Source organism: Hemicordylus capensis, chromosome 14, assembly GCF_027244095.1.
Source record: "Hemicordylus capensis ecotype Gifberg chromosome 14, rHemCap1.1.pri, whole genome shotgun sequence".
Lineage (NCBI taxonomy): Eukaryota > Metazoa > Chordata > Lepidosauria > Squamata > Cordylidae > Hemicordylus > Hemicordylus capensis.
The window spans coordinates 915,327-937,461 of record NC_069670.1 but is presented as its reverse complement, the minus strand read 5'-3'; the positions used below and the strand labels follow the sequence as shown (position 1 = coordinate 937,461).

At 46.3% G+C, this 22,135-nt stretch overlaps 1 protein-coding gene across 4 annotated transcripts; it reads right to left on the bottom strand.

The window, feature by feature from the left end:
- Nucleotides 1-305: 305 nt before the first annotated feature.
- LOC128337264 (uncharacterized) lies at nucleotides 306-13,023 on the bottom strand. 4 transcript variants are annotated; one of them, XM_053278052.1, is made up of 12 exons: nucleotides 12,536-13,023; nucleotides 10,344-10,573; nucleotides 10,147-10,229; nucleotides 9,859-9,975; nucleotides 9,571-9,650; nucleotides 9,325-9,430; nucleotides 9,018-9,113; nucleotides 7,952-8,059; nucleotides 7,716-7,812; nucleotides 2,561-2,686; nucleotides 1,884-1,930; nucleotides 306-975 (listed from the first exon to the last, which is right to left on the bottom strand). In XM_053278052.1, coding segments are annotated over exons 1-12 (1,179 nt in total). In that variant the 5' UTR covers nucleotides 12,538-13,023; the 3' UTR covers nucleotides 306-888. The 4 variants fall into 4 exon arrangements, with proteins under 4 accessions (XP_053134027.1, XP_053134029.1, XP_053134028.1 ...); XM_053278054.1 differs by lacking the exon at nucleotides 1,884-1,930; XM_053278053.1 differs by lacking the exons at nucleotides 306-975; nucleotides 1,884-1,930; nucleotides 2,561-2,686 and adding an exon at nucleotides 5,309-6,409.
- Nucleotides 13,024-22,135: the final 9,112 nt, after the last annotated feature.

Below are 22,135 nucleotides of genomic sequence, written 5' to 3'. Positions count from 1 at the left end.
CAGTTCTTCAGAAAAGAAATAAAATAAAATTAAATTAAAAGGAGATAAACCCCCTCCTGTTATTTGATTGCTTATCATTCCAGTCAATCTCGAGGAGGTTAAAGGTGTGTGTGACAGAATACTTGAAGCCAGGTCAGTTGCTTATGTAAAAGATATCTAAAATTGAGCGCCCTGCTGGTATAGACTTGATTCTGGTCACTCAATGAACAATAATTTGCCGGATGTGTTATTAATCATTCTTCTATGTATGTCTACTAGTATTTAAAATACATCACAACTTATCACAAAAGGCTTTGAAAGGCGAGTCACTTTAATTATTTTTTTATTGTTAGAAATATTTATATACTGCTTTTCAGCAACAAAAAATGTCTCAAAATGGTTAACTTTTTTAAAAAAGGGATGAGAAAATGGTTCCCTGCCCCAAAGGGGCTCACAGTCTAAAAAGAAACCCCAGGGAGACACCAGCAACAGTCACCAGGAAGGAAGCTATGCTGGGCTGAAAGGGAACAGTTGCTCTCCCCCTGCTATATACAAGAGAGCTGCCATTTTGAGAAGGCACCCTTGGCCCAGTCAGCAGGGGCTGCTAAAGGAGGCTGACCTTTGTCTGTACATTTATCATTCCTGTAGCACCTGTCCACTCTGCTTTTCAAGGGGGAAAGTTCCTGAAGTGAACTTTGTTGACTTTACCTCAGAAACAAAAAGACAAAATGGTTCCTCCTGCCTTAAAGTCTAAAAAGATTTCACTCTGGCAGATAGAAGACTTGAGGCTGGGAAGTGGCATTGTGCGTGGAACGACTCATGGAGTTGCTTGGGACTGAGGCACCACTTCCCAGATCAGAACCCCTAACCTCTCTTTTCACGGAAGAGCACCAGCTCATCACAGACTGTTCAAAGTTTCTTTTGTGCTGCTGCTCTCTTCCTGTCCACGTCCCGAGTTCTTGAAGGAAAATCCAGCTCACTGTAGCAAATTCCGTCCTGTTTCACAAAAGGGGGGAAACCTGTTATTTGTGTGATGGCTTACATTTCCAGGCTGCCCATCCCAGAGGATGAGGAGGGATCCAAACAGGCCTTAGCCCAGCCAAGCCTAATACTAGCCACCACACCACCTTTGGCTTTCAACTCCTAAAAGCCTTTGCACAAGTGACTAGAAGGAAAATTCAGTGATCACCTGTGAATCTCCAAGTTGCATCTTCACTCCCCCTATGTTTTTGATTATTGAGTGGGAGATTTACACAAGTGCAATCTATATTTATTTGAACTAATACTAGAGGTGTTAAACAACATCTTACAAGAGATATTTCCCCCTCACTTCCATACAACAGGGAATGCCTCTTCTAATCCCATCTTTGAAGAGGTATTCCCAGTGCTACAACAAGAAGCACTTCTTCTATAATGGCACCAACTGCTATCTATGTATGGGGATAATCTAAAAAGAAAGTATTATTTTAGTTCACACTTCTTAAATCCTCATAGATTAAGAATTAAATCTTAATCTACGAGACTTCATACAATTCATGGATTTTCTTTAATGGGGTGATCACCCAAGTTGAACCACACATGTAAATCTACCTTCCTACAATGTCTTCAATTGATTTCAAAACTGAGTTCCAGTTGCATTTGAAACAATCAGACATGTTTCCAAATCTTTTTTTTAAAAATGTGTTCATTATTTTTAAGGATGGGGATTTATAAAAAGTCAATCTATGTTTCTTTCAAATACTACTAAGGGTGTTAGACACCATCTTAGAAGAAGCATTCTTCCTTCACTCTCATGCAAAAGGGAATGCTTCTTCTGATCTTATCTGGGAAGAGGCATTCCCCCTTGGGTATCAGGTGTGAAAACACCCTGAAAAGCTAGAGCGGTTTCCCAAGTAGAGCCTTACCTCTGGCATCTCTGAAGAAGTTATTTCGAAGACTCTGGGCTGGAATCCTTGCAGAGCAAAAAAGAGTCAAGAGGGAGGGAAAGGGTGGGTGGGGGGAGAAATTACTGTTTCCCTCCTCCTGCTTTCCACCCTTTAGTCTGGAGAGTCATTCCACACCAGCCTTTTTTTTTAATTTTTAGAATTGCCACAGTTTCCCTCAGTCTTACCAGTCTTTTCAGACCCCTTTTGTCGCAGCTTTTTAACCTCTGAATGCAACTGCAGCACCAGCCTGTCCAGGGTGGCCTGGCAAACTACTGTTGCCACAACTAGCAGGCATTCTCATCCCATGAGGAAACTGATGATGTTCTGCCTCTCTGCATTCCTTTCCCTGCATTTCCTGGCCCCACTGGAAATGCCAGGAAGAAAACTTGGAACTTTCTGCATGCAGGTGCTCTTCCCAGACTGGCCCCATCCCCTAAGGGGGATATCTTGCAGTGCTCACATGGGAGGCGAAGTCTCCCATTCAAATGCAAACCAGGGCAGACCCTGCTTAGCAAAGGGGGCAATTCATGCTTGCTCCCACAAGACCAGAGCTCCACCTTTAGGGAGACTTGCTGGGGGGTTTTCTTCTGCATAAAGCGATATTCAAATGTGAACTATTCTTCTCTCCCCTCTTAGAGTGTGCTTATTGGTATTACCTGGCCCGGAAGGACAGAGTTGAGACCACAGAAAGCTCAGGAGAAGCAGCAGGGAGGACGAGACGCCCAGGACAGCCACAGGTACTGCGTAGTTCAGGCAATTCTCCTTCAGGTCTTCAGAGGAAGCTTTAAGAGGAGGAGGAAGAGAAGAGACAGGTGTGCTCATGTCAGCCCTTGACAAATTTACTTTGGTTCTGGGATCCAGCCCCCAAATTGAGGAGTCAGTCAGTGGATTCCTGACAAAATGCTGAGGCTTAGAGATGGTTATTGTGGAGAGGGAGGGTAAACGGGATTCTCTTTATCCCCTTTGTAAGTAACAGGACTGCCGGGGGCCAATAAAGACCTGATTAAATAAACACATTATTAAATATTTATCATGGGACAAGAGTGGGTCTTGTGGTAGCCTCATGTACTGAAACTCCTTGCTGTTTTGCTCTCTTTTCCCTGATGGATGGGAAGTTTCAGTTCCCAAAACAGGACGATCCCCTGAGGGGAATCTCTTCCAGTGCCCGCACATGTAGTCTCCCATTCAAATGCAAACCAGGGTGGACCCTGCTCAGCAAAGGGGACAATTCCTGCTTGCTACCACAAGACCAGCTCTCTTCAAGCAGACTGTTCAAATGCAATTCCAATGCAAACCCGTTCTGCTCAGCAAAGGGGTAGTGCCCATGCCAGGCACTACCACCGCAAGACCAGCTCTCCTCCCACCACCAATCTGATGGGAGAAAGAGCCTCACTAAGAGCCCATTCTCACAACCCGAATCGGGGCAGGAGGAGGAGCATCCAGCCAGACTCCAGGCCTCCTGCATGCTCCCGAAAACCAGTCCTTTTACCAGCTAAAATCGTGGTAAGATTTGGGGGAAGTTACCATGTGCTAGCCGTGATCTGTGGAGGAGGGCAGCAGGCAACCCACTGAATGTACACAGCAACAGACTGTATTGAGGGTGGAGGAAAAGCACGTTCTGTGTCATCCGACCTGGATTGCGTCTGGCACCCAATCACTTCCCCTTCTCTTACCAGCTCACTCTTGCTGGCACACACTCATTTCTTAGGAGTGCGCCCAGGGCTTTGAGCCTGGCGGGACACTTCTCCTAGTCCCGATTTTGTTCGTGAAGACAAGCCCTAAGTCTCATGTGAAAAGGGGCCAGTGGTTTTATGACCCCTGCTAACTGAACAAAGAGGCACCTTTCAAAGTGGTGATTCGCTTATATTTATCAGGCGAAGAGCAACTGGCGCTATCCAATCCCAGCACAGCATCCCTTCAGTGGTTGTTGTTGGTGTTCACCTTCTATTTATTTTATAGACAGTCACCCTTTGAGGACAGGCAACCCTCTTATTTATTAATTCTTTATTTTTCTATGTAAACTACTTTGGAAACTTTGTTGAAAAGAGCGCCTTCTTCGGTATGATCCCCATCGCTTGTTGAGGTAATCTGGAGAAACTTATGTAATGGTGATGCTACAATGCATAGTACTGTATAGAATTAGACAGACACTTCTGTTTAGTTTTCTAAGTATACCTCCACATAGTTTTGGGGTATTTCATGAGCCCCAGCATACTGAAATTTGTAGTTTTCCAGCATTTTTTGGTCTAGCTACGTCCACTGCTAAATAGTTTTTGAAATATTAAAAGATTAACGAGCGTGACTTGTATTTTTCAGCTGTTATTATGGTAAAGTTATCTGAAGATGGGTGTCAGATGTTTGGACAGGGGGCACAATTTGAGTGCTTGTCCTAGGCCAGGGGTGGGGAACCTTGGCACTCCAGCTGTTGTTGAACTACAACTCCCATCATCCGCAGCTGGGGATGGTGGGAGTTGTAGTTCAAAAACAGCTGGAGTGCCAAGGTTCCCCACCCCTGGCCTAGGCGCTATTTCCCCTAGATACGCCTCTGCGTCCTGCCTCTCTGCATTCCTTTCCCTGCATCTCCTCGTCCCACTGCTTATACACCATAGAGAATTATAAATATAAATATATAGAAATAATCTCTTTTTAAACATTTCAAAACCTCTGGAATTACAATACATAAAAGACAGAGCAGCAGGCGCAGCAAAAACATTTATGAAAAACTAATCTCATTTAAAAGCCTGTGTGAAGAGCCACATCTTTGCTTGTTTTCTAAAAACTGCGGTGGGTGCTAAAAACTGCCGTGGAAGCTGAGTGGGTTGTTCTCATTTTGTCTGGCAAACACAGGGAGGCTGGAGCTGTGAGGAGGAGAGGTCCTCTGAGGCGGGGGGGGGGGGGTCTGTGATGCTTTAATGTGTGATGTGTTTTTATTTTGCGTTTGAATGCTGTTTGAAGGGGGCAGCTAAGAAATAAAGTGAATTGCAAAGTTTATTATTGCTCCCTAGTCAGTGACTTTAGGATTCACATTTTAAAATCTCTGCCACTGGATTAATCAGGAATATATCTTTAGTATATATCAAGGGCTTTGAACCCAGTAATCTAACCAACTAAGTGTTACCACCTTAATGAGAGGTTAAACAGAATCCCTCAGTGAAATGTTTTCTAACGCATGTTATTGATCTTGTTTCCTAAGTTGGGATGGAGTTTGGTTTCGAAGACTTCTGTGGAGGAACAACTGCCTATTCCTCCTAACCTTTTGCCGCTGCCACCACCAAGTAGACTTTTTGTCTGGCTGGGTCCACTACAAAACCCCTTTGTCAAAAGTATCCAACCCACAAAAAAACTCACTCGTGTGGAAAGGGTTATGGGTGTGGGGGGAAGACAAATCAACAACAAGCTTCCAATCTGGATAGAATAAGAAAGTTTATTTTTTAAAAAAACCAGTTCAATTAAAGCATTACTTTGCAGCAAAAATGAAAACTCAAAACAAACCTACCAAAAGAACATACCAGGGAAAATAAAAGGTTGGAAAGAAACGCACCTACTACCCTAACACCCTACACTGGTCCCTACACAGAGTTCTCTGGATTCTCTCTCTTCTCGGCGTCTGGCTTGCTGGATGGGCAGTCTCTTGTCCTGCTCTCGGCAGAGGTCTGGGGCTCAATACTGCCTGGCCCTTCCAGGATTTCAGCGCTTGTCTTCTGAGGGTACTTGTGGGCCACGTCCAGGCCATCCTTCCAGGCTGAGATTCCCCCTCTCCAGACAGAGAAAACTCCTTGAGGGTGTTTTCTTTGCCAGGCACATGCTGGACCCGCATCTGTGACTCTTGCAGCGTCCAGGACCACCTTTGCCACTTGGAGCCCAAAGTCCCCATAGTCTGTGACCACTGAACCACATGGTCATCTGTTGCATAAAGCCACCAGGTCAGCCTATGTCCAGGTTCCTGTGATTCCTCTTCTTTTTCCTTCTCCCCTTGACATTTGGGGAAGTTGAGCAGAGACTCCCCTTTGAGAAACATCCATTGACCAGCAATTTCAGCTGCCCACAAGACATTTCCTGTCCCTCTGTCCATAAACCTTCATCCAAGGTCATGATATTATTCAGTTTTTTTTTCATGTCAAAGCAGCCAGGCTTCCGGTAACATCCCCTCCTTCTGACACATGACTACAACCCTTGGCCAGATCCCCATGGACAACCACACTGGGTACCCCACTCATGGACTTGCCTTCCTGGAGATCCTGGTTCTGCTCAGCCCATTCCAAGGTGGCGAGAACCACACGGGGATCCTCTCCTGGGGGGAAGACAGTGGAGCCCTCTCAGGGGAGCTCGGCTGGCTGTTGCTGTTGAGGCGGAAGCATCTCTTGCTCCTGTCAATGCTGCTTTGGGTGAAGGCGCTGCTCCTCCTCCAGAGGGCGCTCTACCTCTCGCTACTTTCTCTCCCGCTTGAGCTGCTCTGCCTCTTCTTGGCGGAGTTGGGCAACCCGCTTCTTGCAGTGCTGTGTCCCCTGCGTACAAAGATGGTCTCCTTGTCCCCAGCTCCCAGCCCAAGAAGACACATAGACTTATTATGGGTAAAAGGGCCACAACTTTATTAACAGGAACAATAGACATGGCGGACTGGAACGCCAGGTGATTAATCACCCTTAGAGAACAGTGCGGGCCACTAGGCCCGGATTAGGACTCTAATGTCCTACCCAGCGCCTCACTGGGCGACACACCCTGGCTCAGGAAACGGGCAGGAACGCCCCGCCCAATTCCTTCAAAGCCAACCCCCCCTTTAGAAGAGGGGATCTGGATACTTCAAGGTCTTCACCCACCCCGGACCGCACAGCCTAAAGGTTGGTGAAGTCCTGAAGCACGTTTCATGGCAATCCATTCTCCCCGTGCCGCACAGGCCACAAAGGAGCAATTGACCAATCAACCTTTTGAATATCCAAGGGTGCTCACCGATGTTCTATCCCTCAACCTACCCCCCAACCCGCACTGTTACTGCCATTGTGACCGGCCTAACTCTAAACAAACACCTGGGTACAGAACGGAGTAGGCGAAAAAAACCCCAACAGTGGCCAATGCGTTGGGAGCAAAAAATTCCTACTCGATCCCCTCGGGTGACCAATCACTAGACCCGCTCTGCACCAGGGAAGGGAGGGAGGGGAATGCCCAGGCCGAACTGAGGAGCCTGGGGCGTGGATCGGCCGATCCCGGCCAAAACCCCACCCCCAAACCTAAAGGGCCAGTCGGCCTGCTTCTTGGGCCTCGTGCAGGGCAGGGCTGGGACAAACTCCCTCCCCTCTGCACGAGGCCAAGGGGAGGGGGATTCTAGGTGTCGTCGTGCCTCCAGCTGGGCAAGACCCTCCTCATCTTCTTGGCATAGATGGAGCTCTTCTTCTTGTCCTGGGGCTTGCAGTGGAAGGGGGCTGCTCCTGGAGAAGGTCACCAAAATCCAGGTCCTCTCAGGGCTCGAAGAGGTCTGCTTGTTGGGAGAGAACACTGGCATGGCTTAGTTTACAAAAGGGGCCCTACCTGCCCCTGAGAAAAGAAGGAGGCTTCTGGTCGGGGATTCCCAAGGGGAGCAGCAGAGAGGGCTTCCCCAGCTGCAGTTTGGCTTCAAGGCCTTCCTCAGGGAGCGCCATGTTTCCCTGGGGCAGGATTGGGGTGTGCAGGGCTGGCTCTGGGGAAGGCTCTGGGGGACCAGGAAGAGGGAGGACGTGGGCTCCTCGGAGACCCATGGTGGACTCAGTGGGGGAGCCACCCAAGCCCAGATCAGGGAGGGAGCTCTGCCAGCCCCATTTCCTTCAGGATGGACATTACCTTCATCGGAGGAATGGCTCCCATCGCCCTTGTCCCTGGATGTTGTTCGGCCCACCCTGCGAATGCCCAGTGGCAGGAGTGGCTTGATCTGCTCTGCCTGTAGAGAGAGGGAGAAAAGGCCTGTCGGAGCTCTTCTGGGGGCCCTGGATCCTGGAGGGGGGAGCTGGGGGGTGCCAGGCCACCATGGGGGAGCCAGGGGAGCCAGGGGGAGTCAGGCCAGCATGGGGGAGACTTACCTCAAAGTAGAAAGGGGGCCCAATGGCCATGTTGAGCAGTAAGAAGCCAACGTTCTCTGCCATGGCTGCCTCCTCCTCATCCTCGCTGAACATCTCAGCATCAATGGCCTGTTGGACGAAACAGTCCCTCTGAATGAGAAGCTGGAGAGGACCTGAGTGAGTTCCATCAGGGATGCGAATGGACCCCAAACAAGAGCCCACCACCATGTCATCGGCTAAAAAGTGATGCTTCCCAAGGATGCCTGCACTCTGGGAAAATATCCATTCTATGGCTGGTGGAAGTATGCTAACAGCATGGAATAAAAAGAGAAGATAAAGAGAACGTGGAATAGGCCATCTCATTTACCACATCAAGGGGAACAATGCACATTCAAGAAGTCAATACAGGTCACAAGGAAAAACATGGCATTTTCTGGTTAAATGAGATGGCTTACTCAATGTTTTTCTTCCTCTTGTCTTTTTATCCAAGGTGTTTAGAGGTATTGCATACTTCCCCCATCCATCGACTCGATAATTTCCCCAAACCCATACATACTTTTAAAGCAGAACTTTTGGGGCTGTTATATGGCGGTGGCTACTTTTGGAGTCCATACAGTCCCCCCCCCCCAATGCCACAGCCCTAGACGGAATCCTCCAGCCAGCAGCCCCCATGCCAGGCTGCTGAGAGCTGGGAGCCAAGACGGCGGAAGACCGAGGGGGTGGGGTGGCTTCTCTCCCATGTCTCTGTGGCAGCCTCAGGAAGGAAGCGTCCCCCAATGTCCAGAAGCGAGTCTCCTGGGGGGGTCACCCACTGGGTCAGGTGAGCCAGGTGGGGAAAAAGGGGTCTCCTCAGGGCGGGGAGCTGCCTGTGGGCTGCCCTCCCCTGGCCGCTCAGAGAGGGAGGCGGCCCCACAGGTGCCAGGAGGGGGCTGCATGTGTGGACGCTGCTGACCGGGAGGGAGCTGAGGCCTCTCCCACTGACATGCCCCACCCAAGCCCAGCAGGGTAGGGCAGGGGACCCCTTCTGCTGACCCCCAGACTGGGTGTCTCTCTTTCTCAAGAGGGCACCACCCTCTCCCAAACTTACTTTAGCAATCCTGATGAGGTGGGTCAGAGTGGGCTTTTCAGCGAGCATTGCTTGCAGCATCCTCCTCATGGACCTCTCCGGGGGCAGAAACGGGCTCTGAAGGGGGGAGAGAGAGAGAGAGAGCCAGAGTGTGGCTGCTGCTGGCCTGAGGGGTTTCCCGGCCCCTCCTCAGGGCCCCCCCAAAGCCCTGCCGGTCCTTTTCCCTCATGGGGGATCAAGGCGTCTGTCTGTCTCCATTGGGGAGGGGGTCTTATGCAGGCCCCCCTACCAAGAGAGCACAGGCCCAGCCAGAGGTGTCGATATTTACTTCTCGGTCTTCCTCCGGCTCTCCTCCAATCATGTGGCTCATCCAGAAGATTGACTCTGAGATGAGCTTTTGTTCTGTTTTTGCTCCCAAGCAGGGCTTCATTCCACTGCCAAACGAAAAGGAGAAAGATTAGAAAAATAGCCGGGGTGGGAGGTGGGAGATAATGCCATGAAGAAACTGGCACAGGCGGGGGAAGGTATCAACACCCTAATCTGGGCCCCGATCCCTGTCCCGCCCTCCACGTACCTTAAGGAGGCAATGGCCTCTGTGCAGAGGGAGAAGAGGTGGTGGGGCACGGGGTCGTCCCAGATGTAGGCCATCTCCTCCTGTGAGGGAACAGAGAGCAGGAGGGAGTCACCCCAGAGACCCTGGGGAGCTTCCCTTTTACTGCCCCAGAAGCTCCCAGCCCCCTCTGCCGGCTGGGGCTCACCCTGTTCCAAGGGTGGCTGCCTCCTCCCCGCTCACCTCCATCCAGGCCTCCCCTCCCGCCAGCCGACCCCTTTGCCTCAAAGTTCCCTGCCCCAAATCACTCACCAGCACGGCCTGGGCGGCCAGCCCTTTCGAAAACGGAAGGCGCTGCTCCCCCCTCCTTATGGCTTCCTGGCAGGCCTGGATCAGGGCCATCAGGAAAGTGATCCTGCCCCTCCGCTCCTGAAAGGGGCAAGCATGGGGCTGTTAGGTGGGGAAGGATTTCCCCTCCCTCCTCCGGAATGGACCAGGCAGGCCCCCTTGGATGAGAGGCTGCCATCCCACCATTTCCCGGTACCCTGGACAAGGATCTGGGCTTCCCGGGGACTGTACTGGGTGAGGGTGGTTCCCTACCTTCCCTCCTCCTCCTTCTTTCAGCGTTCTGGCTTGATGTACCCTCTGCAGCCTGGCGTGAATGAGATGGCAGGGGGTGGAAGCTGCCGAGTGGGGAAGAGAGGGAGAAGGCAGGACTGTGAGCGAGCTGTCCTTCCAGCCGGGCCACCCCCTCTCCTTCTGCCCCACCATCCCCCCCAAAAGGGGCTCCTCCTCACCTCCAGCATCCTGCACGGGGGGCGCTGACGGCCCGGGCTCGCTGCTCTCCCCAACTGGCGGCAGCGAGGGAGGCAGCACGGTGGGAGCAGGGGCCACCTGGTTCTTCCTCCCACAGATGCACCACCAACAGGGGCGGGCAGCTGGCTTGGAGGCTGTGGGCTCCGCTGGGGCATCCAGGGGGGCCACCCGACTGCTCCTCCTGGAAAAGAAGCTTCGGATCCTGCGCAACCTAGAAGAGAGCAGGAAGACAGTGAGGACGAGGCCCTTGGGCAGGAATGTTGGTGGGGCGGGGGTGGGCGAGAGGGAGAAGATGGAGCACATTCCAACTACTATCGGACTGTGGAATTGGGGCACCAAAGCCCACAGTGATGTTTGAGGATAACCAAGGTTGTATCCAGATCTCCCAAATGGAGAAAAGGAGGTCTCGAACCCAGCACGTTCCTATCAAGTACCACTATGGTCGAGACTTGCAAGAGAAAGGGGTGGTCCGGTTGAAGCACTGCCCAGCAGAAGAGATGCTGGCAGATGGATTAACCAAGGCATTGCCCAGAGGAGGGGTCTCGGAAACGGGATTCAGTGCATTGACCTTTTGCACCAACTTTTGGGTATCCTCAAACGGTTCAACCTGTCTCTACTCTATGACCCTTCCCCCTTTTAAATTTTTATTTAATCAGACAATACATCAACATGAATAGTAAAACTGATACATAATGACATCCATTAACCATCCTTCCAGAGATGTAAATCATTAGATGGAGGAGAATGACTGAAATTATCTTGATTTGTAAACACAATAAAATCCGACCATATCATGAAAAAAGACCAATAATATGGGTCAATTTTTCAGATAGGGCAATATGCCACATAGACTGATACCAAGATGTCAAAGACATGGTTTTATGCTTCCAGTATTGTGCAATGGATAATCTAGCTGCAGTTAACATGGAAACGATAAGATCCTTAAACAATAGTGCCAAATTAGCTCCCGAAAATACATTTAATAGAGCCAACTCTGCTCTCATATCTAATCTCTGTTGTGTAATTTTACCCATTTTTAAAAATACCTCTGTCCAAAAGAAGAAAATACTGGGACAAGACCACCATAAATGGAAGTATGTTCCTCTATTTCCACAGCCATTCCAGCATAGCGGGGACAAACTCTTATGAATGTGGGATAATCTGGAAGGGGTCAAATACCACCTGTGAAAGAGCTTCACAAAATTCTCTCTAAGGAAGAGGTAGAAAACACCAGCTTCCATTTCAGTATTCAATTCCATTGTGAGTTGCTAATAGTTTGTTGTAGGTCATTTTCCCAGGCCAACTTAAGGCCAATTAATGGATCAGATGTTTGAATTATTAGAATCTCGTATAATCTAGAAATAAATCCCTTAGACACTTATGAAGCCTTTAATATTAATTCCTCAAACATAGTCCAATTCCTCTTAGCCTGCTTAACTATATCAGGATGCAAAATAAAGGACTGAAACAGAAGAAAATTTAACCGAGGGTAATGCTTATTCATAAACTTCTCCCAAATAGTTTCAAAATCAATTGGCTTATCCAAATAATAAAAATCCTTTAATCTATTTGCAACACCTCCAAAACCACCAAGAAATCGAGAGGGTGAGTCTGAAGCTGGAAATTTAAGATGACTACAAATGGATAACAAGGGGGAATATGGAGGTAGGAATTTTATGCCATTTCCCCCAGATCTTAAAAGTGGTTCTTAAAAACGGATTGATAACAGATTTAGAACTCTTAATAAATTCAAATATCAACAGTCTTAATATTACCGAGATGTTCTTCAGGAACCTGATATGACTCCTCAGCTATTTCCTGTTGAGTCACAGAATCCCTTCCTTTCCTCTTAGAGAGCAGATGGAAACCTCTCTCTCTCTTCCGACCTATTCCTTATGTAGACCTTTGGATGGTCTTTCCTCTCCAAAGGTGTACTTCACTAATCAACTGAGTTAGTATTTTATTCTACAAGAATCTCCCATGTCTTCTATAAATAGCTGCAAGAACTAAACTCTGCAAAACCACTCTGTTAACTGGAGTGGGTAGCTCTGCTTAGTGCTCTGCTTATTAACTTTGGGATAAATATTACAACCCTCAACATGCCATGCCTTGAGATCAGAGTATTAGGTGCTTTCTAAATGAAATGGAATGGAAGAATTAAATCAATACTTACATAATCAGCAGGATCGCTGTTCCTCGACGATAAAAATTTCCAACACTAACGCAACACTAACACCTAACTAACTCAAAAAGAACAACAAAAAACAAAACTCCCCAAACTAAAACAGACAAACCCCAACCCCATCCCAATACCTCCCTCTCCAACGAATACTTTGAAACCCAAGAAACCTAACTCAATCTAACTACAATCTAACGAAATCTAACGCTATCAGAAAAACAAAATCTAAAAACTCACAGAAACGAAAACCAATCCCAACCACCTCCCCCCTCCCTATCCCAAACAAATCCCCTCTTCAAATCGCTTCGATATCCTTCCTCTACACTCTACTCAATCTCTCTCTCTTTCTCTCTCACAATCGCGCCCAATCTCTCTCTAAACGACTTTCGCTGCCACAGCCTCTCTCTCAGACACCTGCTCTCTTTCACTCTCACATTCATTCAAGGGAGCCAGAGATAACGGCTGCCCCAGGACCCAGTAGCGACAGGTGATGTCACAAAGGTGATGTCACATCACCAGCTAACTGCCAACTCAACGGCCGCTGGTCCAAGGGTCTCTCCTTTCCAGGCCACGTCCTTGTTCCACCCGAGAGGCCTCCGCCTTCCCCACTCTTGCTAGAGGGGCACTGTCCCAAATCCCTTCTGGGAGACCCTTCCCACCTCCAGAGCACGTTCCAGATTACACACTACAACAGTGTGACTACATGTCAATTAAATGTGCTTCCGTACTGCCTGTGTTTCGACATCATAGTCTCTGTGCTGTCAGCAAGGTGCCGTTCGCATTTCTGATGGCTTCTTTTGGATTTTATCCTACAACGTTGCATGGGCGATGTCGCCAAAAATTAGCTGTATTTTCCTGTATTTTCTAGTCCCCAATTCCGGCTAGAAGCGTTGCTCCTTGGCCATAATCCACCCCAAGGCTTCAATTACTACTACAACAAATATATAAATATATAAATATTTATAGGCCCGATTTTCACCATTAGGGTCATTAGGATTGAAAAGAAAACTGCTATTATTGTTATTCTTTATACAAGTCTATGGTGCGGCTCCCTTTGCAGTTCTCTGTCCAGTTCTGGTCACCGTGTCCTCCAGGGGACATTGTAGAACTGGAGAAGGTGCAGAAGAGGGCAAGCCAGATGATCAGGGGCCTGGAGCACCTTCCTTAGGAGGCAAAGCTACAGCATCTGGGGCTTTTTAGTTTGGAAAAGAGGTGACAACGGGGAGACATGAGAGAGGTCTGCAAAATGATGGATGGTGTGGAGAAGATGGATAGGAAGAAGTTCGTCTTCCTCTCTTGCAACACTAGAACCAGGGGTCATCCCGTGAAACAAAAGGCCAGGAAATTTAGGACCACAGAAAGGAAGCACTTTCCCACACCAATCAATCAAATTTATTATTACAGTCCATGACCAAGAAAACAAGGAATAAAATCAATACAATACAAAATACACAATATCAAAAGAATAAATTAGATAAAGCTGAGTTACAAGAATGGCAAGGTCATACACAGCTAAGTTTATCTCGTCTCATTTTACATGCCGCTGCACAAAATCTTGCAATCCTCTCTGTCACCTCCGCGTGGCGATCCATTAAAAAAATAAGAAACATAATAATCATCAGAATAACCCGGTTTGTCTTTTAAAAGAGGTTCTATCCAGATAGGAAGAATAGTCCTATCAAAGAGAGTGTAAAAGGATGTGTGCTACCGACTCTACAACTCCAGCATCACAAGGGCATAACCAATTCCTTAAGGGAATTCCCTTAAACCTCCCTTCTAACACCACAGAAGGTAACGCGTTAAAGCGTGCCTGTGAGAAAGCTCTTCTATGACCTAAAGCGGTCAGGCGTATCAAATATCCTAGTTTGAAAAACTGCCTAAGGTGTTCTTTGCAGTCATCAAACTCCTTTCTCTTTGTTTCTCCATATCGAGCACTCTTTGCTTGACTATCCTTTTAGCAGCATCAGGTGTTCAAGATGACAGATATTGCCATGAGAACCCACACTTACCCAAGATGACCTGTTCTTTCACCAGGATGACGGGAATTCATCTTCCAACACTAATGGCCCAAGGCCCCAAGGGGCGAGCGTGGGGTTTCAGCCAAAAGTTAATCAGATATAACCACGCCTGGGCTTCTACTCTAATCACTCCAGATTCAAGGCGTAAGGTGGCACTGGAAACACATTGAGGAAGATGGAACATAGCCCGAAGGAAGCCCACCTGAACAGCTTTGAATATAGAAAAGTGACCTGTAGGGAAGGTCTGAATCCCGTATAACATTTGGGCTAATATTTTGACCTGGAGCACCTTGAGGGCTGCCGGAATATGATATCCACCTTTAGTATAGAAATGTTTTTTAACCACAGTTGCTCTCCTTTGGGCACTTGCTGCAACATACTCTTAAGGCAGTTTCCACAACCCTCCAGAGTGAAAAACACTGGTTGTGTGGCTCCCCGGGGCATCTGGTGGGCCACTGTGTGAAAAGGGCGCTGGACGGGATGGGATTTAGGTCTGGTCCAGCCGGGTGGTTCTTCTGTTCTTCACAAAAAGGAAGGTCTCCCAGTGTTGACATAGAAAAGCCAAAGAAATGGTTGCCTGCCCACAAAAGCCTCAGAAAAGGACTTCCAAGGGAGAGGTCAGTGGCCGAATTAGACGCAGCGACCAGTTAATCCAGCTCTAATCAGGTGAGCCCAGGTGAGCCAGTGAGGGCGATTTTGGTGGCAGAGATATGGAATGAAGTGGGAAGAAGGCTGTGTGAGAACGGAAGGCAGAGAGGAGAAGGCCCCACCCACCTCCTTCTTGGAATCTCCCGCCCCTTCCCGGGACAGGAAGCATCCCAGACGGAGGCCTTCAGCCACATCGAGCAAAGGGAGCATTAATAGTAAGTTAAGCATCATGAAGCCCCTGGGAACTTTCTACTTTGCCCTCAGTGGACCTTCTGGCTGCTTTAGTTGCTCTTTCTCCTTCCCCCTCTCCTCCTCTTTCTACAGGAAACTGCACACACACCCTTTTGGGCTACCCTGTATTGTCACCCTCTTGTTGGTCACAGCCAAGGTCTTCATCTTCAGAAAGCATCTGGCCAAAGGCCATGTGTTTGCTGTAAGGTGAATGGTGTTATATCCCAGCCCTTGCTCTAGAGTAACGTAGTCTGCCTTCTTCACCCCCCCACTTTTCTCCCCACAGGAAATGCAGAGAAGCCAGCTACTCCAATTCCCATGGGGCAGACCCCACAGCTAACAGCATCCGCTCCACACACACACACACTACTCAGGTTTCAAAAAGATGCACAGGACTCCCAAAGGGCTTGGAAGAAATGAGTCCAAATTCCTTGGGAAACTAGTACCTGGAATAATAGGACTGTAATGCAAGATTGGGGTATGACGACGCTTCTCTCTATGGCAAATTTTCCCAGTGGCCCCCATTGAACGACACGGAGCTTAGTTCTTCAAATCGTGTCTCTCTGGATACTATGAGCAATTTTGCAGGACTGTGTCTAGCCCGTATGGCTAATAACCTGGATTTATTCCTGCTTAATGGAGTTGCTCCAGGTGATTGCCCAGGTCAATACACTTTTCATCGAGGGGAAAGTTTATCTACAATTGACTATGTGCTTGTCACGAGAGACGTCTTTGACTCAATAGACAACTTTAAAATTAGTGCTAGACCTGAAAGTGACCATAATCCATTAACTTTAACCTATATATATGATGGACAATCTAAGATCTGTAAGAATGTATGTTTAACTCAATCTAAAGAATTGTGGGGTGGCAGAGTTAGGTGGAATTATAAATTGGATCAACTCTTTTCTCATTGGATCAACTCAGAGACTGGCAAAGTGACTAGGAGGAATCTACTCGGTGTTTTAACCGACCAGGATAGAGACCATTGTGTCACTGAGAACTATGAGATCCTTATTTGCTCAATTAAAGCTTTAATAACCAAACCGGACCACGCCAGATCAGAACTAAAATCTTACCGCCCTAAAAAATGGTTCGATTATGAGTGTATTAGGGCTAAAAAAACATCTTGTTACTCTTTCAAAATATGCTAGCTCTAATCCCTCTGCAGACCTGGTTATAGAAATATCGAAAAAGAAAAAGGAATATAAAGCCCTTCTTAGATCCAAAAAAAGGGCTGATACACAAAAGAAGTGGTCACTTTTAATAAGTGCAGTGAAGAACAACGACTCAATGAGCTTTTGGAGACTAATTCCAATAGCAAATAATAAGATACACTCCACTCAGGCCTGCTCAATAACCCCAGAATTATGGGAAACTCATTTTCGGGCACTTTATAATGATATCTCTCCCCAAGGCCCCCTTCAAATAGGTTCATTACCACACTGGTCTCCGGTCTCCACTAAAGAGATAGAGCAATTAATCATGCAACTGAAATGCGGGAAAGCACCTGGAAACGATTGTATCCCGCCGGAACTTCTGAAGCTCTACAAAGATTGGTGGGCTCCTGTGCTGGCTGCTCTCTTCACACATATTGATCAAACAGCACAATTCCCCCAGGATTGGGGAACGGCGATTGTGGTTCCCATCCATAAGAAAGGCAGAAGGGATGATCCCTTTAATTATAGACCAATAAGCCTTTTAAATATCTTAAGTAAACTTTATGCCAAGCACTTATGTGTCAAACTATGTGCTTGGATGGAACAGGAGTGCATTATTGAGGATGAGCAGGCAGGATTTAGAGCTAACAGATCTGGATTAGACCACTGTCTAATATTACAACATCTTGTGGACAAACAGGTAAAAGGGAATAAGCGACCCCTGTTTGCCGCTTTTATAGACCTTAAGATGGCTTTTGATACAGTTTCTAGAGGCCGTCTTTGGTCTAAATTGGCGGCTACTTCTATGGACCGAAGGCTTTCTACTCTTGCTCATCAAAATGCACGAAAATTCCTTTTTAAGAGTGCGTTTAGACCATGCTGGTAACCTTACAAACTTAGTATCCATTAGGAAAGGGGTGTGACAAGGGTGTGTACTAGTCCCTTACCTATTCAACCTTTGCATTAACGATTTGATAAAGTGTTTGCAGACATCTGACACACACACACCAAAACTAGCCAACAAGAAAATCCCAGTCCTGATGTATGCCGACGACGCAGTAATTCTGTCTCAAACCAGGGTTGGGCTCAAAAGAGCGTTAGATGCCTTAGCACTTTACTGCAGAGATGAGCATCTACAGATTAATTACGACAAATCTAAAATCATGTGTTTCACCAATAAAGTTAAAAAATTTGTATGGATGCTAGATGGACACCGACTAGAACAGGTAAATCAAATAAAATACCTGGGGGTAATTTTTCAACATAATGCTGGGAAATCAGCACATATTAGTATCGTCACAGACTCGGCAAAACGCAGCACAGCAGCAATCTTAAGATTTTTCAGAACTCAGGGTGCAGGCTACATACCAGCTGCCTTAAAGCTTTATACTGCAAAGGTCATTCCGCAATTATTGTATGGCATACAACTAGGTCCATACTCAAGGTTTGACACTTTGGAAAGAACCCAATCAGGGTTTTTGAGGAATTTATTTGGTACACCAAAATGTACAGCAAATGTGACTTTAAGGACAGAGGCTGGCTTCATAAAAATTGAATCTCAGGCCTGGCTTTTGATTATTTATTTCTGGTTGAAAATACATCTGCGACCAGTTGGTTTAATTCCTGAGTTTCTTTCAGTTAGTCCCCAGCCATTATGGTGTACTACAGTAAGTACGAAGCTCACTTCTCTAGGCTTAGACCCAGCCCAACTGCTGGAATTGGGTCTAGTGAACGCGAAAAGAGTAGTGAAACAACGCTTTGTTGATATTGAGATCCAAGAAAACTGGGCTGCGCTTCCAGAGTTTGATAGAGCTATAAGAACTAATATGGATCTTTTCCCCGCAAAATATCTGTCGACAATTACTTTCTCTAAGTTTCGATGGATATTCACAAGAGTAAGGGTTAATTCCTTTCCATCCGCACTTCTAGCTGGGAGGTTTCAAGGTGTGCCTTTAGAAGAACGACACTGCCGTTGTGGATCAGGAGATACAGAAACTGTCGCACATATCCTTCTCCACTGTAATCTCCATTTGTATCCCAGGGAACGCCTTATTGCTCCTCTAATATGTAAACTGGCAGATCAATCCGATGCTAACCTTGTAAAACATCTGCTTTCAGACAAAGATGCTTTAATTTCTATTCTTGTAGCTAAGTTTAGTTATATTGCTTTTAAAAGGTATAATGGGATATCACCCCAATCTTAAACTGTATATATGTATATACATATTTTAATGTTTACTGGTTTTTACTCTCTGTTTGGTCAATGACTGTAAATAAAATTACATTACATTACTTTACACATAGGACGTGGCTGGTGTTGTAAGGTGAGCCCAAGAGAGAGGTAGGATGAAGCAGGTCCAGCAAGTGGTCTTGGGGGAAAGAAGTGGCAGTGAGAGGGGAGGAGGCTACAGGTGATAGGGGACTGTGGTAGAGCACGCTTATGGATAAACCTTTGGACGATGCTCCATTAAGAGGCTAGTGAAGGGCCAGTTGCCTGATCACCTGTGGTGATATGGGGTCCAGGTGAGCAAACACTGCATCTTTTGGAAAGTGGAAGAAACTTTTTCTTCCCTTCCCTCTTCTCTTCCAGACTGATTATGCAGAAGCCCGTCACAGGAACGGAGATGTGGGTCAAAGGGATGGATGCAGCCAGTTGGCAAAAGTTCTTATTGCTTTTAACAGAAGAAAGGACACAAAGAAGAAAAGCAAAGTCCAGAGTTTATCATCTTTGAACATGCTAAATGTTGAAGCTTGCATTAAGCACGACTTTTTCTGTACTAATGGCATCCATGGCCTTATTTTCTAACTTACTTTAATGACCAAGCTGAATCTACTATGGTCTGTGTGTTTGTGTGTGCGTGTGTGTATGTGTGGTGGTGGTGGTGAACTGGCCTTCTGTCTGATCCACTCTGCTTTCAATCCCAAGAATCATCTACCGTTTGACCGTCTCCTGGCTTTTCATAGGTCCTCCCAATCTATCGATGTTTCCCTTGCAATGCATGACTCCTCTTGTTCCTGTCCTGATTCTTTGATGCAAACTCAGCTGCAAATAAACAAAAGGAGAGAAACCCACGGTTATTGGACCACTTACATTTCCTGCCTGTTCTGTGTTAGAGGTTTTGTGTGTGTGATAGTGGACATACTTCAGAATAAGTTACCCCTGCTAACTTAGCAAAGAGGCACCTTTTAATGTGGTGATTCTCTTTATTGAGCAGGGGGAGAGTCACTGGCCCTCTCCACCCCCAGCACAGGACCTCCAGTGACTGCTGCTGGTGTCTATCTTGTTTTTCTTTTTAGATTGTGAGCCCTTTGGGGACAGGGATCCATTTTATGTATTTATTATTTCTCTGTGTAAACCACCCTGAGCCATTTTTGGAAGGGCGGTATAGAAGTCGAATGAATGTAATGAATGAATAAATGAATGAATGAATAGAAGTCAAGTCAGCTGCATGGCTCTAAGATATCTACCATGGAGACTCTTGCCTCTGCTTTCTTGATTCTGGTGACTCAATTGGTTGTCATATTCATATCCACCCTGGAGCTTAGAGTGGCAGACATGGCATTTCCCCACTGTATTCTCACAACAGCCCTTTGAGGTAGCTGAGATTCAAGGCCTCTTCATGGCTGAGGGGGGTTTGAAATGCAAGTACCAGCAGTGCACCAGAGGTGGCTTCCTTCTACTAAATGCCTTCCCTCAAGTCAACAGAAACATATGTGTCAATCTTTGAACAATGTCACCTCTGCTCAGAAGTTAGTTAATGACTTGATTAAAATATTTTATTTATTTAGCATATTTCTTATTTATATTTATTTTGATTGATTGAAATGGTGGCCTCAAATAATTGAGCAGAAGATTTTTTTAAAGAAACAACAACAAATATTTATATACCGCTTTTCAACAAAAGTTTTCAAAGAGGTTTACATCGAGAAATAACAAACAAATAAATAAAATGGCTCCCTGTCCCCAAAGGGCTCACAATCTGAAAAGAAACATATGATAAGACACCAGCAACAGTCACTGGAGGTCCTGTGCTAGGGATGGAAAATACAATGGCCATCTTAGACGAGGCATTCTACTCCCACACAGAAAGGCATGCCTCTTCTAAGACAGCTCTTCCTGCTAATCTCTTCTAAAAACTAAGCAAGAGTTCTTGATTGTATGGATATTGAAACGGATGCAGGTTTGATCAACTGAATAGTAACACTCACACAATTAACTGACTAAGATTTCTGGAATCTGACCACAGACCACAGATCTATTTTACTTTTAAATCTGCAATCATTCTTCGTTTTAGCCTTTTGATGTTATGTACTAATATGAATTTTAACTTGCCTTTTAAATTGCAATCATCCTTAATTTCAGATTTGTCAAGTTATGTTGTCCAAGTTATTTGTCAATTTTTAGCCTGTATCAATTTTATGCTGGTCTCTGACCGTAATAAAGGCTTGATTGATGGATCTTACTTGGGATGGAAGTACAGCCGGATCCAAAGGCAACTCACAAGAAGAAGCAGCAGCAACATCCACATGGCCCTGGCAGTTGGAGGCACTTTATTGCTCAGGAAGTTGTGATTGGCTCCTGCAGGTGAAGCTTAAAAAGGGAGAGAGAAAGGGAGAGGGAGAACAAACACAGATTTGTGTATTCTTATGTTTCTTTTTAGAATGTGAGCCCTTTGGGGACAGGCAGCCATCTTATTTATTTGTTTGTTATTTCTCTTTGTAAACTGCCCTGAGCCATTTTTGGAAGGGCAGTATAGAAATCGAATTATTATTATTATTATTATTATTATTATTATTATTATTAATACGATATCTATAACAACAGCAACAACATTGACCTTAAAATTCAGCCATCCCAGGTCCTTGGGAAGGACTCAATGTCTGGATAAAACAAACCAGTCAATAACACTTGTCTGACTGTGTAAATAAATAAATAAATAAATAATATTTGGGAACTGCTGCTATCTCAAGCTGGTGTCCATCACCTGAAAGGATAGCAGTTTGCTTTAAAAACACAAAAAGCAAACAAATAAGAAAGCAATGCAAGTCGGAGATCCCAGAGTGCTGACGCCTGCATCCAATGCACATCCAATGCCAAGGGGCCCCTTCCAAATCTCCCTCTTTTGGGTAGGGGGAACTGGCAGAAGCAAAGCTCTCTTTGTGGTGCCCCCAACACAGAAAAGCCAGAAAACACAGAAGTGTAAAGCAGAGCTAGCATTGGTATAGTACGGCTGTTACTCAATCTTCCATGCTTTTGACCCGTAGGGGTTGTCAGGTCTCTCAGCTTTCCTGCTTCTGTTTATCTGCTTTTTTGGTGTTCTATGGTTCTTAGTGTTTAACTGATTTCAAGGTTTTAAATGTAATATTAATGGAGTTTTGTTGTATCTTAACTTTGGTATAAAATTTACATTTATTGAATGTAAATTACCATGAAAAATAAGTGGATAAGCAAACAGGAACAGAGGAAGCTGCCTTCTGCTGAGTCAGATCATTGGTCCACCTAGCTGAGTATTGCCAACACTGACTGGCAGCAGCTC

Bases quoted from the DNA above. Each gene is read 5' to 3' on its own strand.
- LOC128337264 (XM_053278052.1), bottom strand. The intron at 9,431-9,570 runs GTACGTGGAGGG...TTCGTTTGGCAG, and splicing joins GAGGCCATTGCCTCCTTAAG to TGGAATGAAGCCCTGCTTGG. The intron at 7,813-7,951 runs GTAAGTCTCCCC...CTCTCTCTACAG, and splicing joins GGCCCCCTTTCTACTTTGAG to GCAGAGCAGATCAAGCCACT.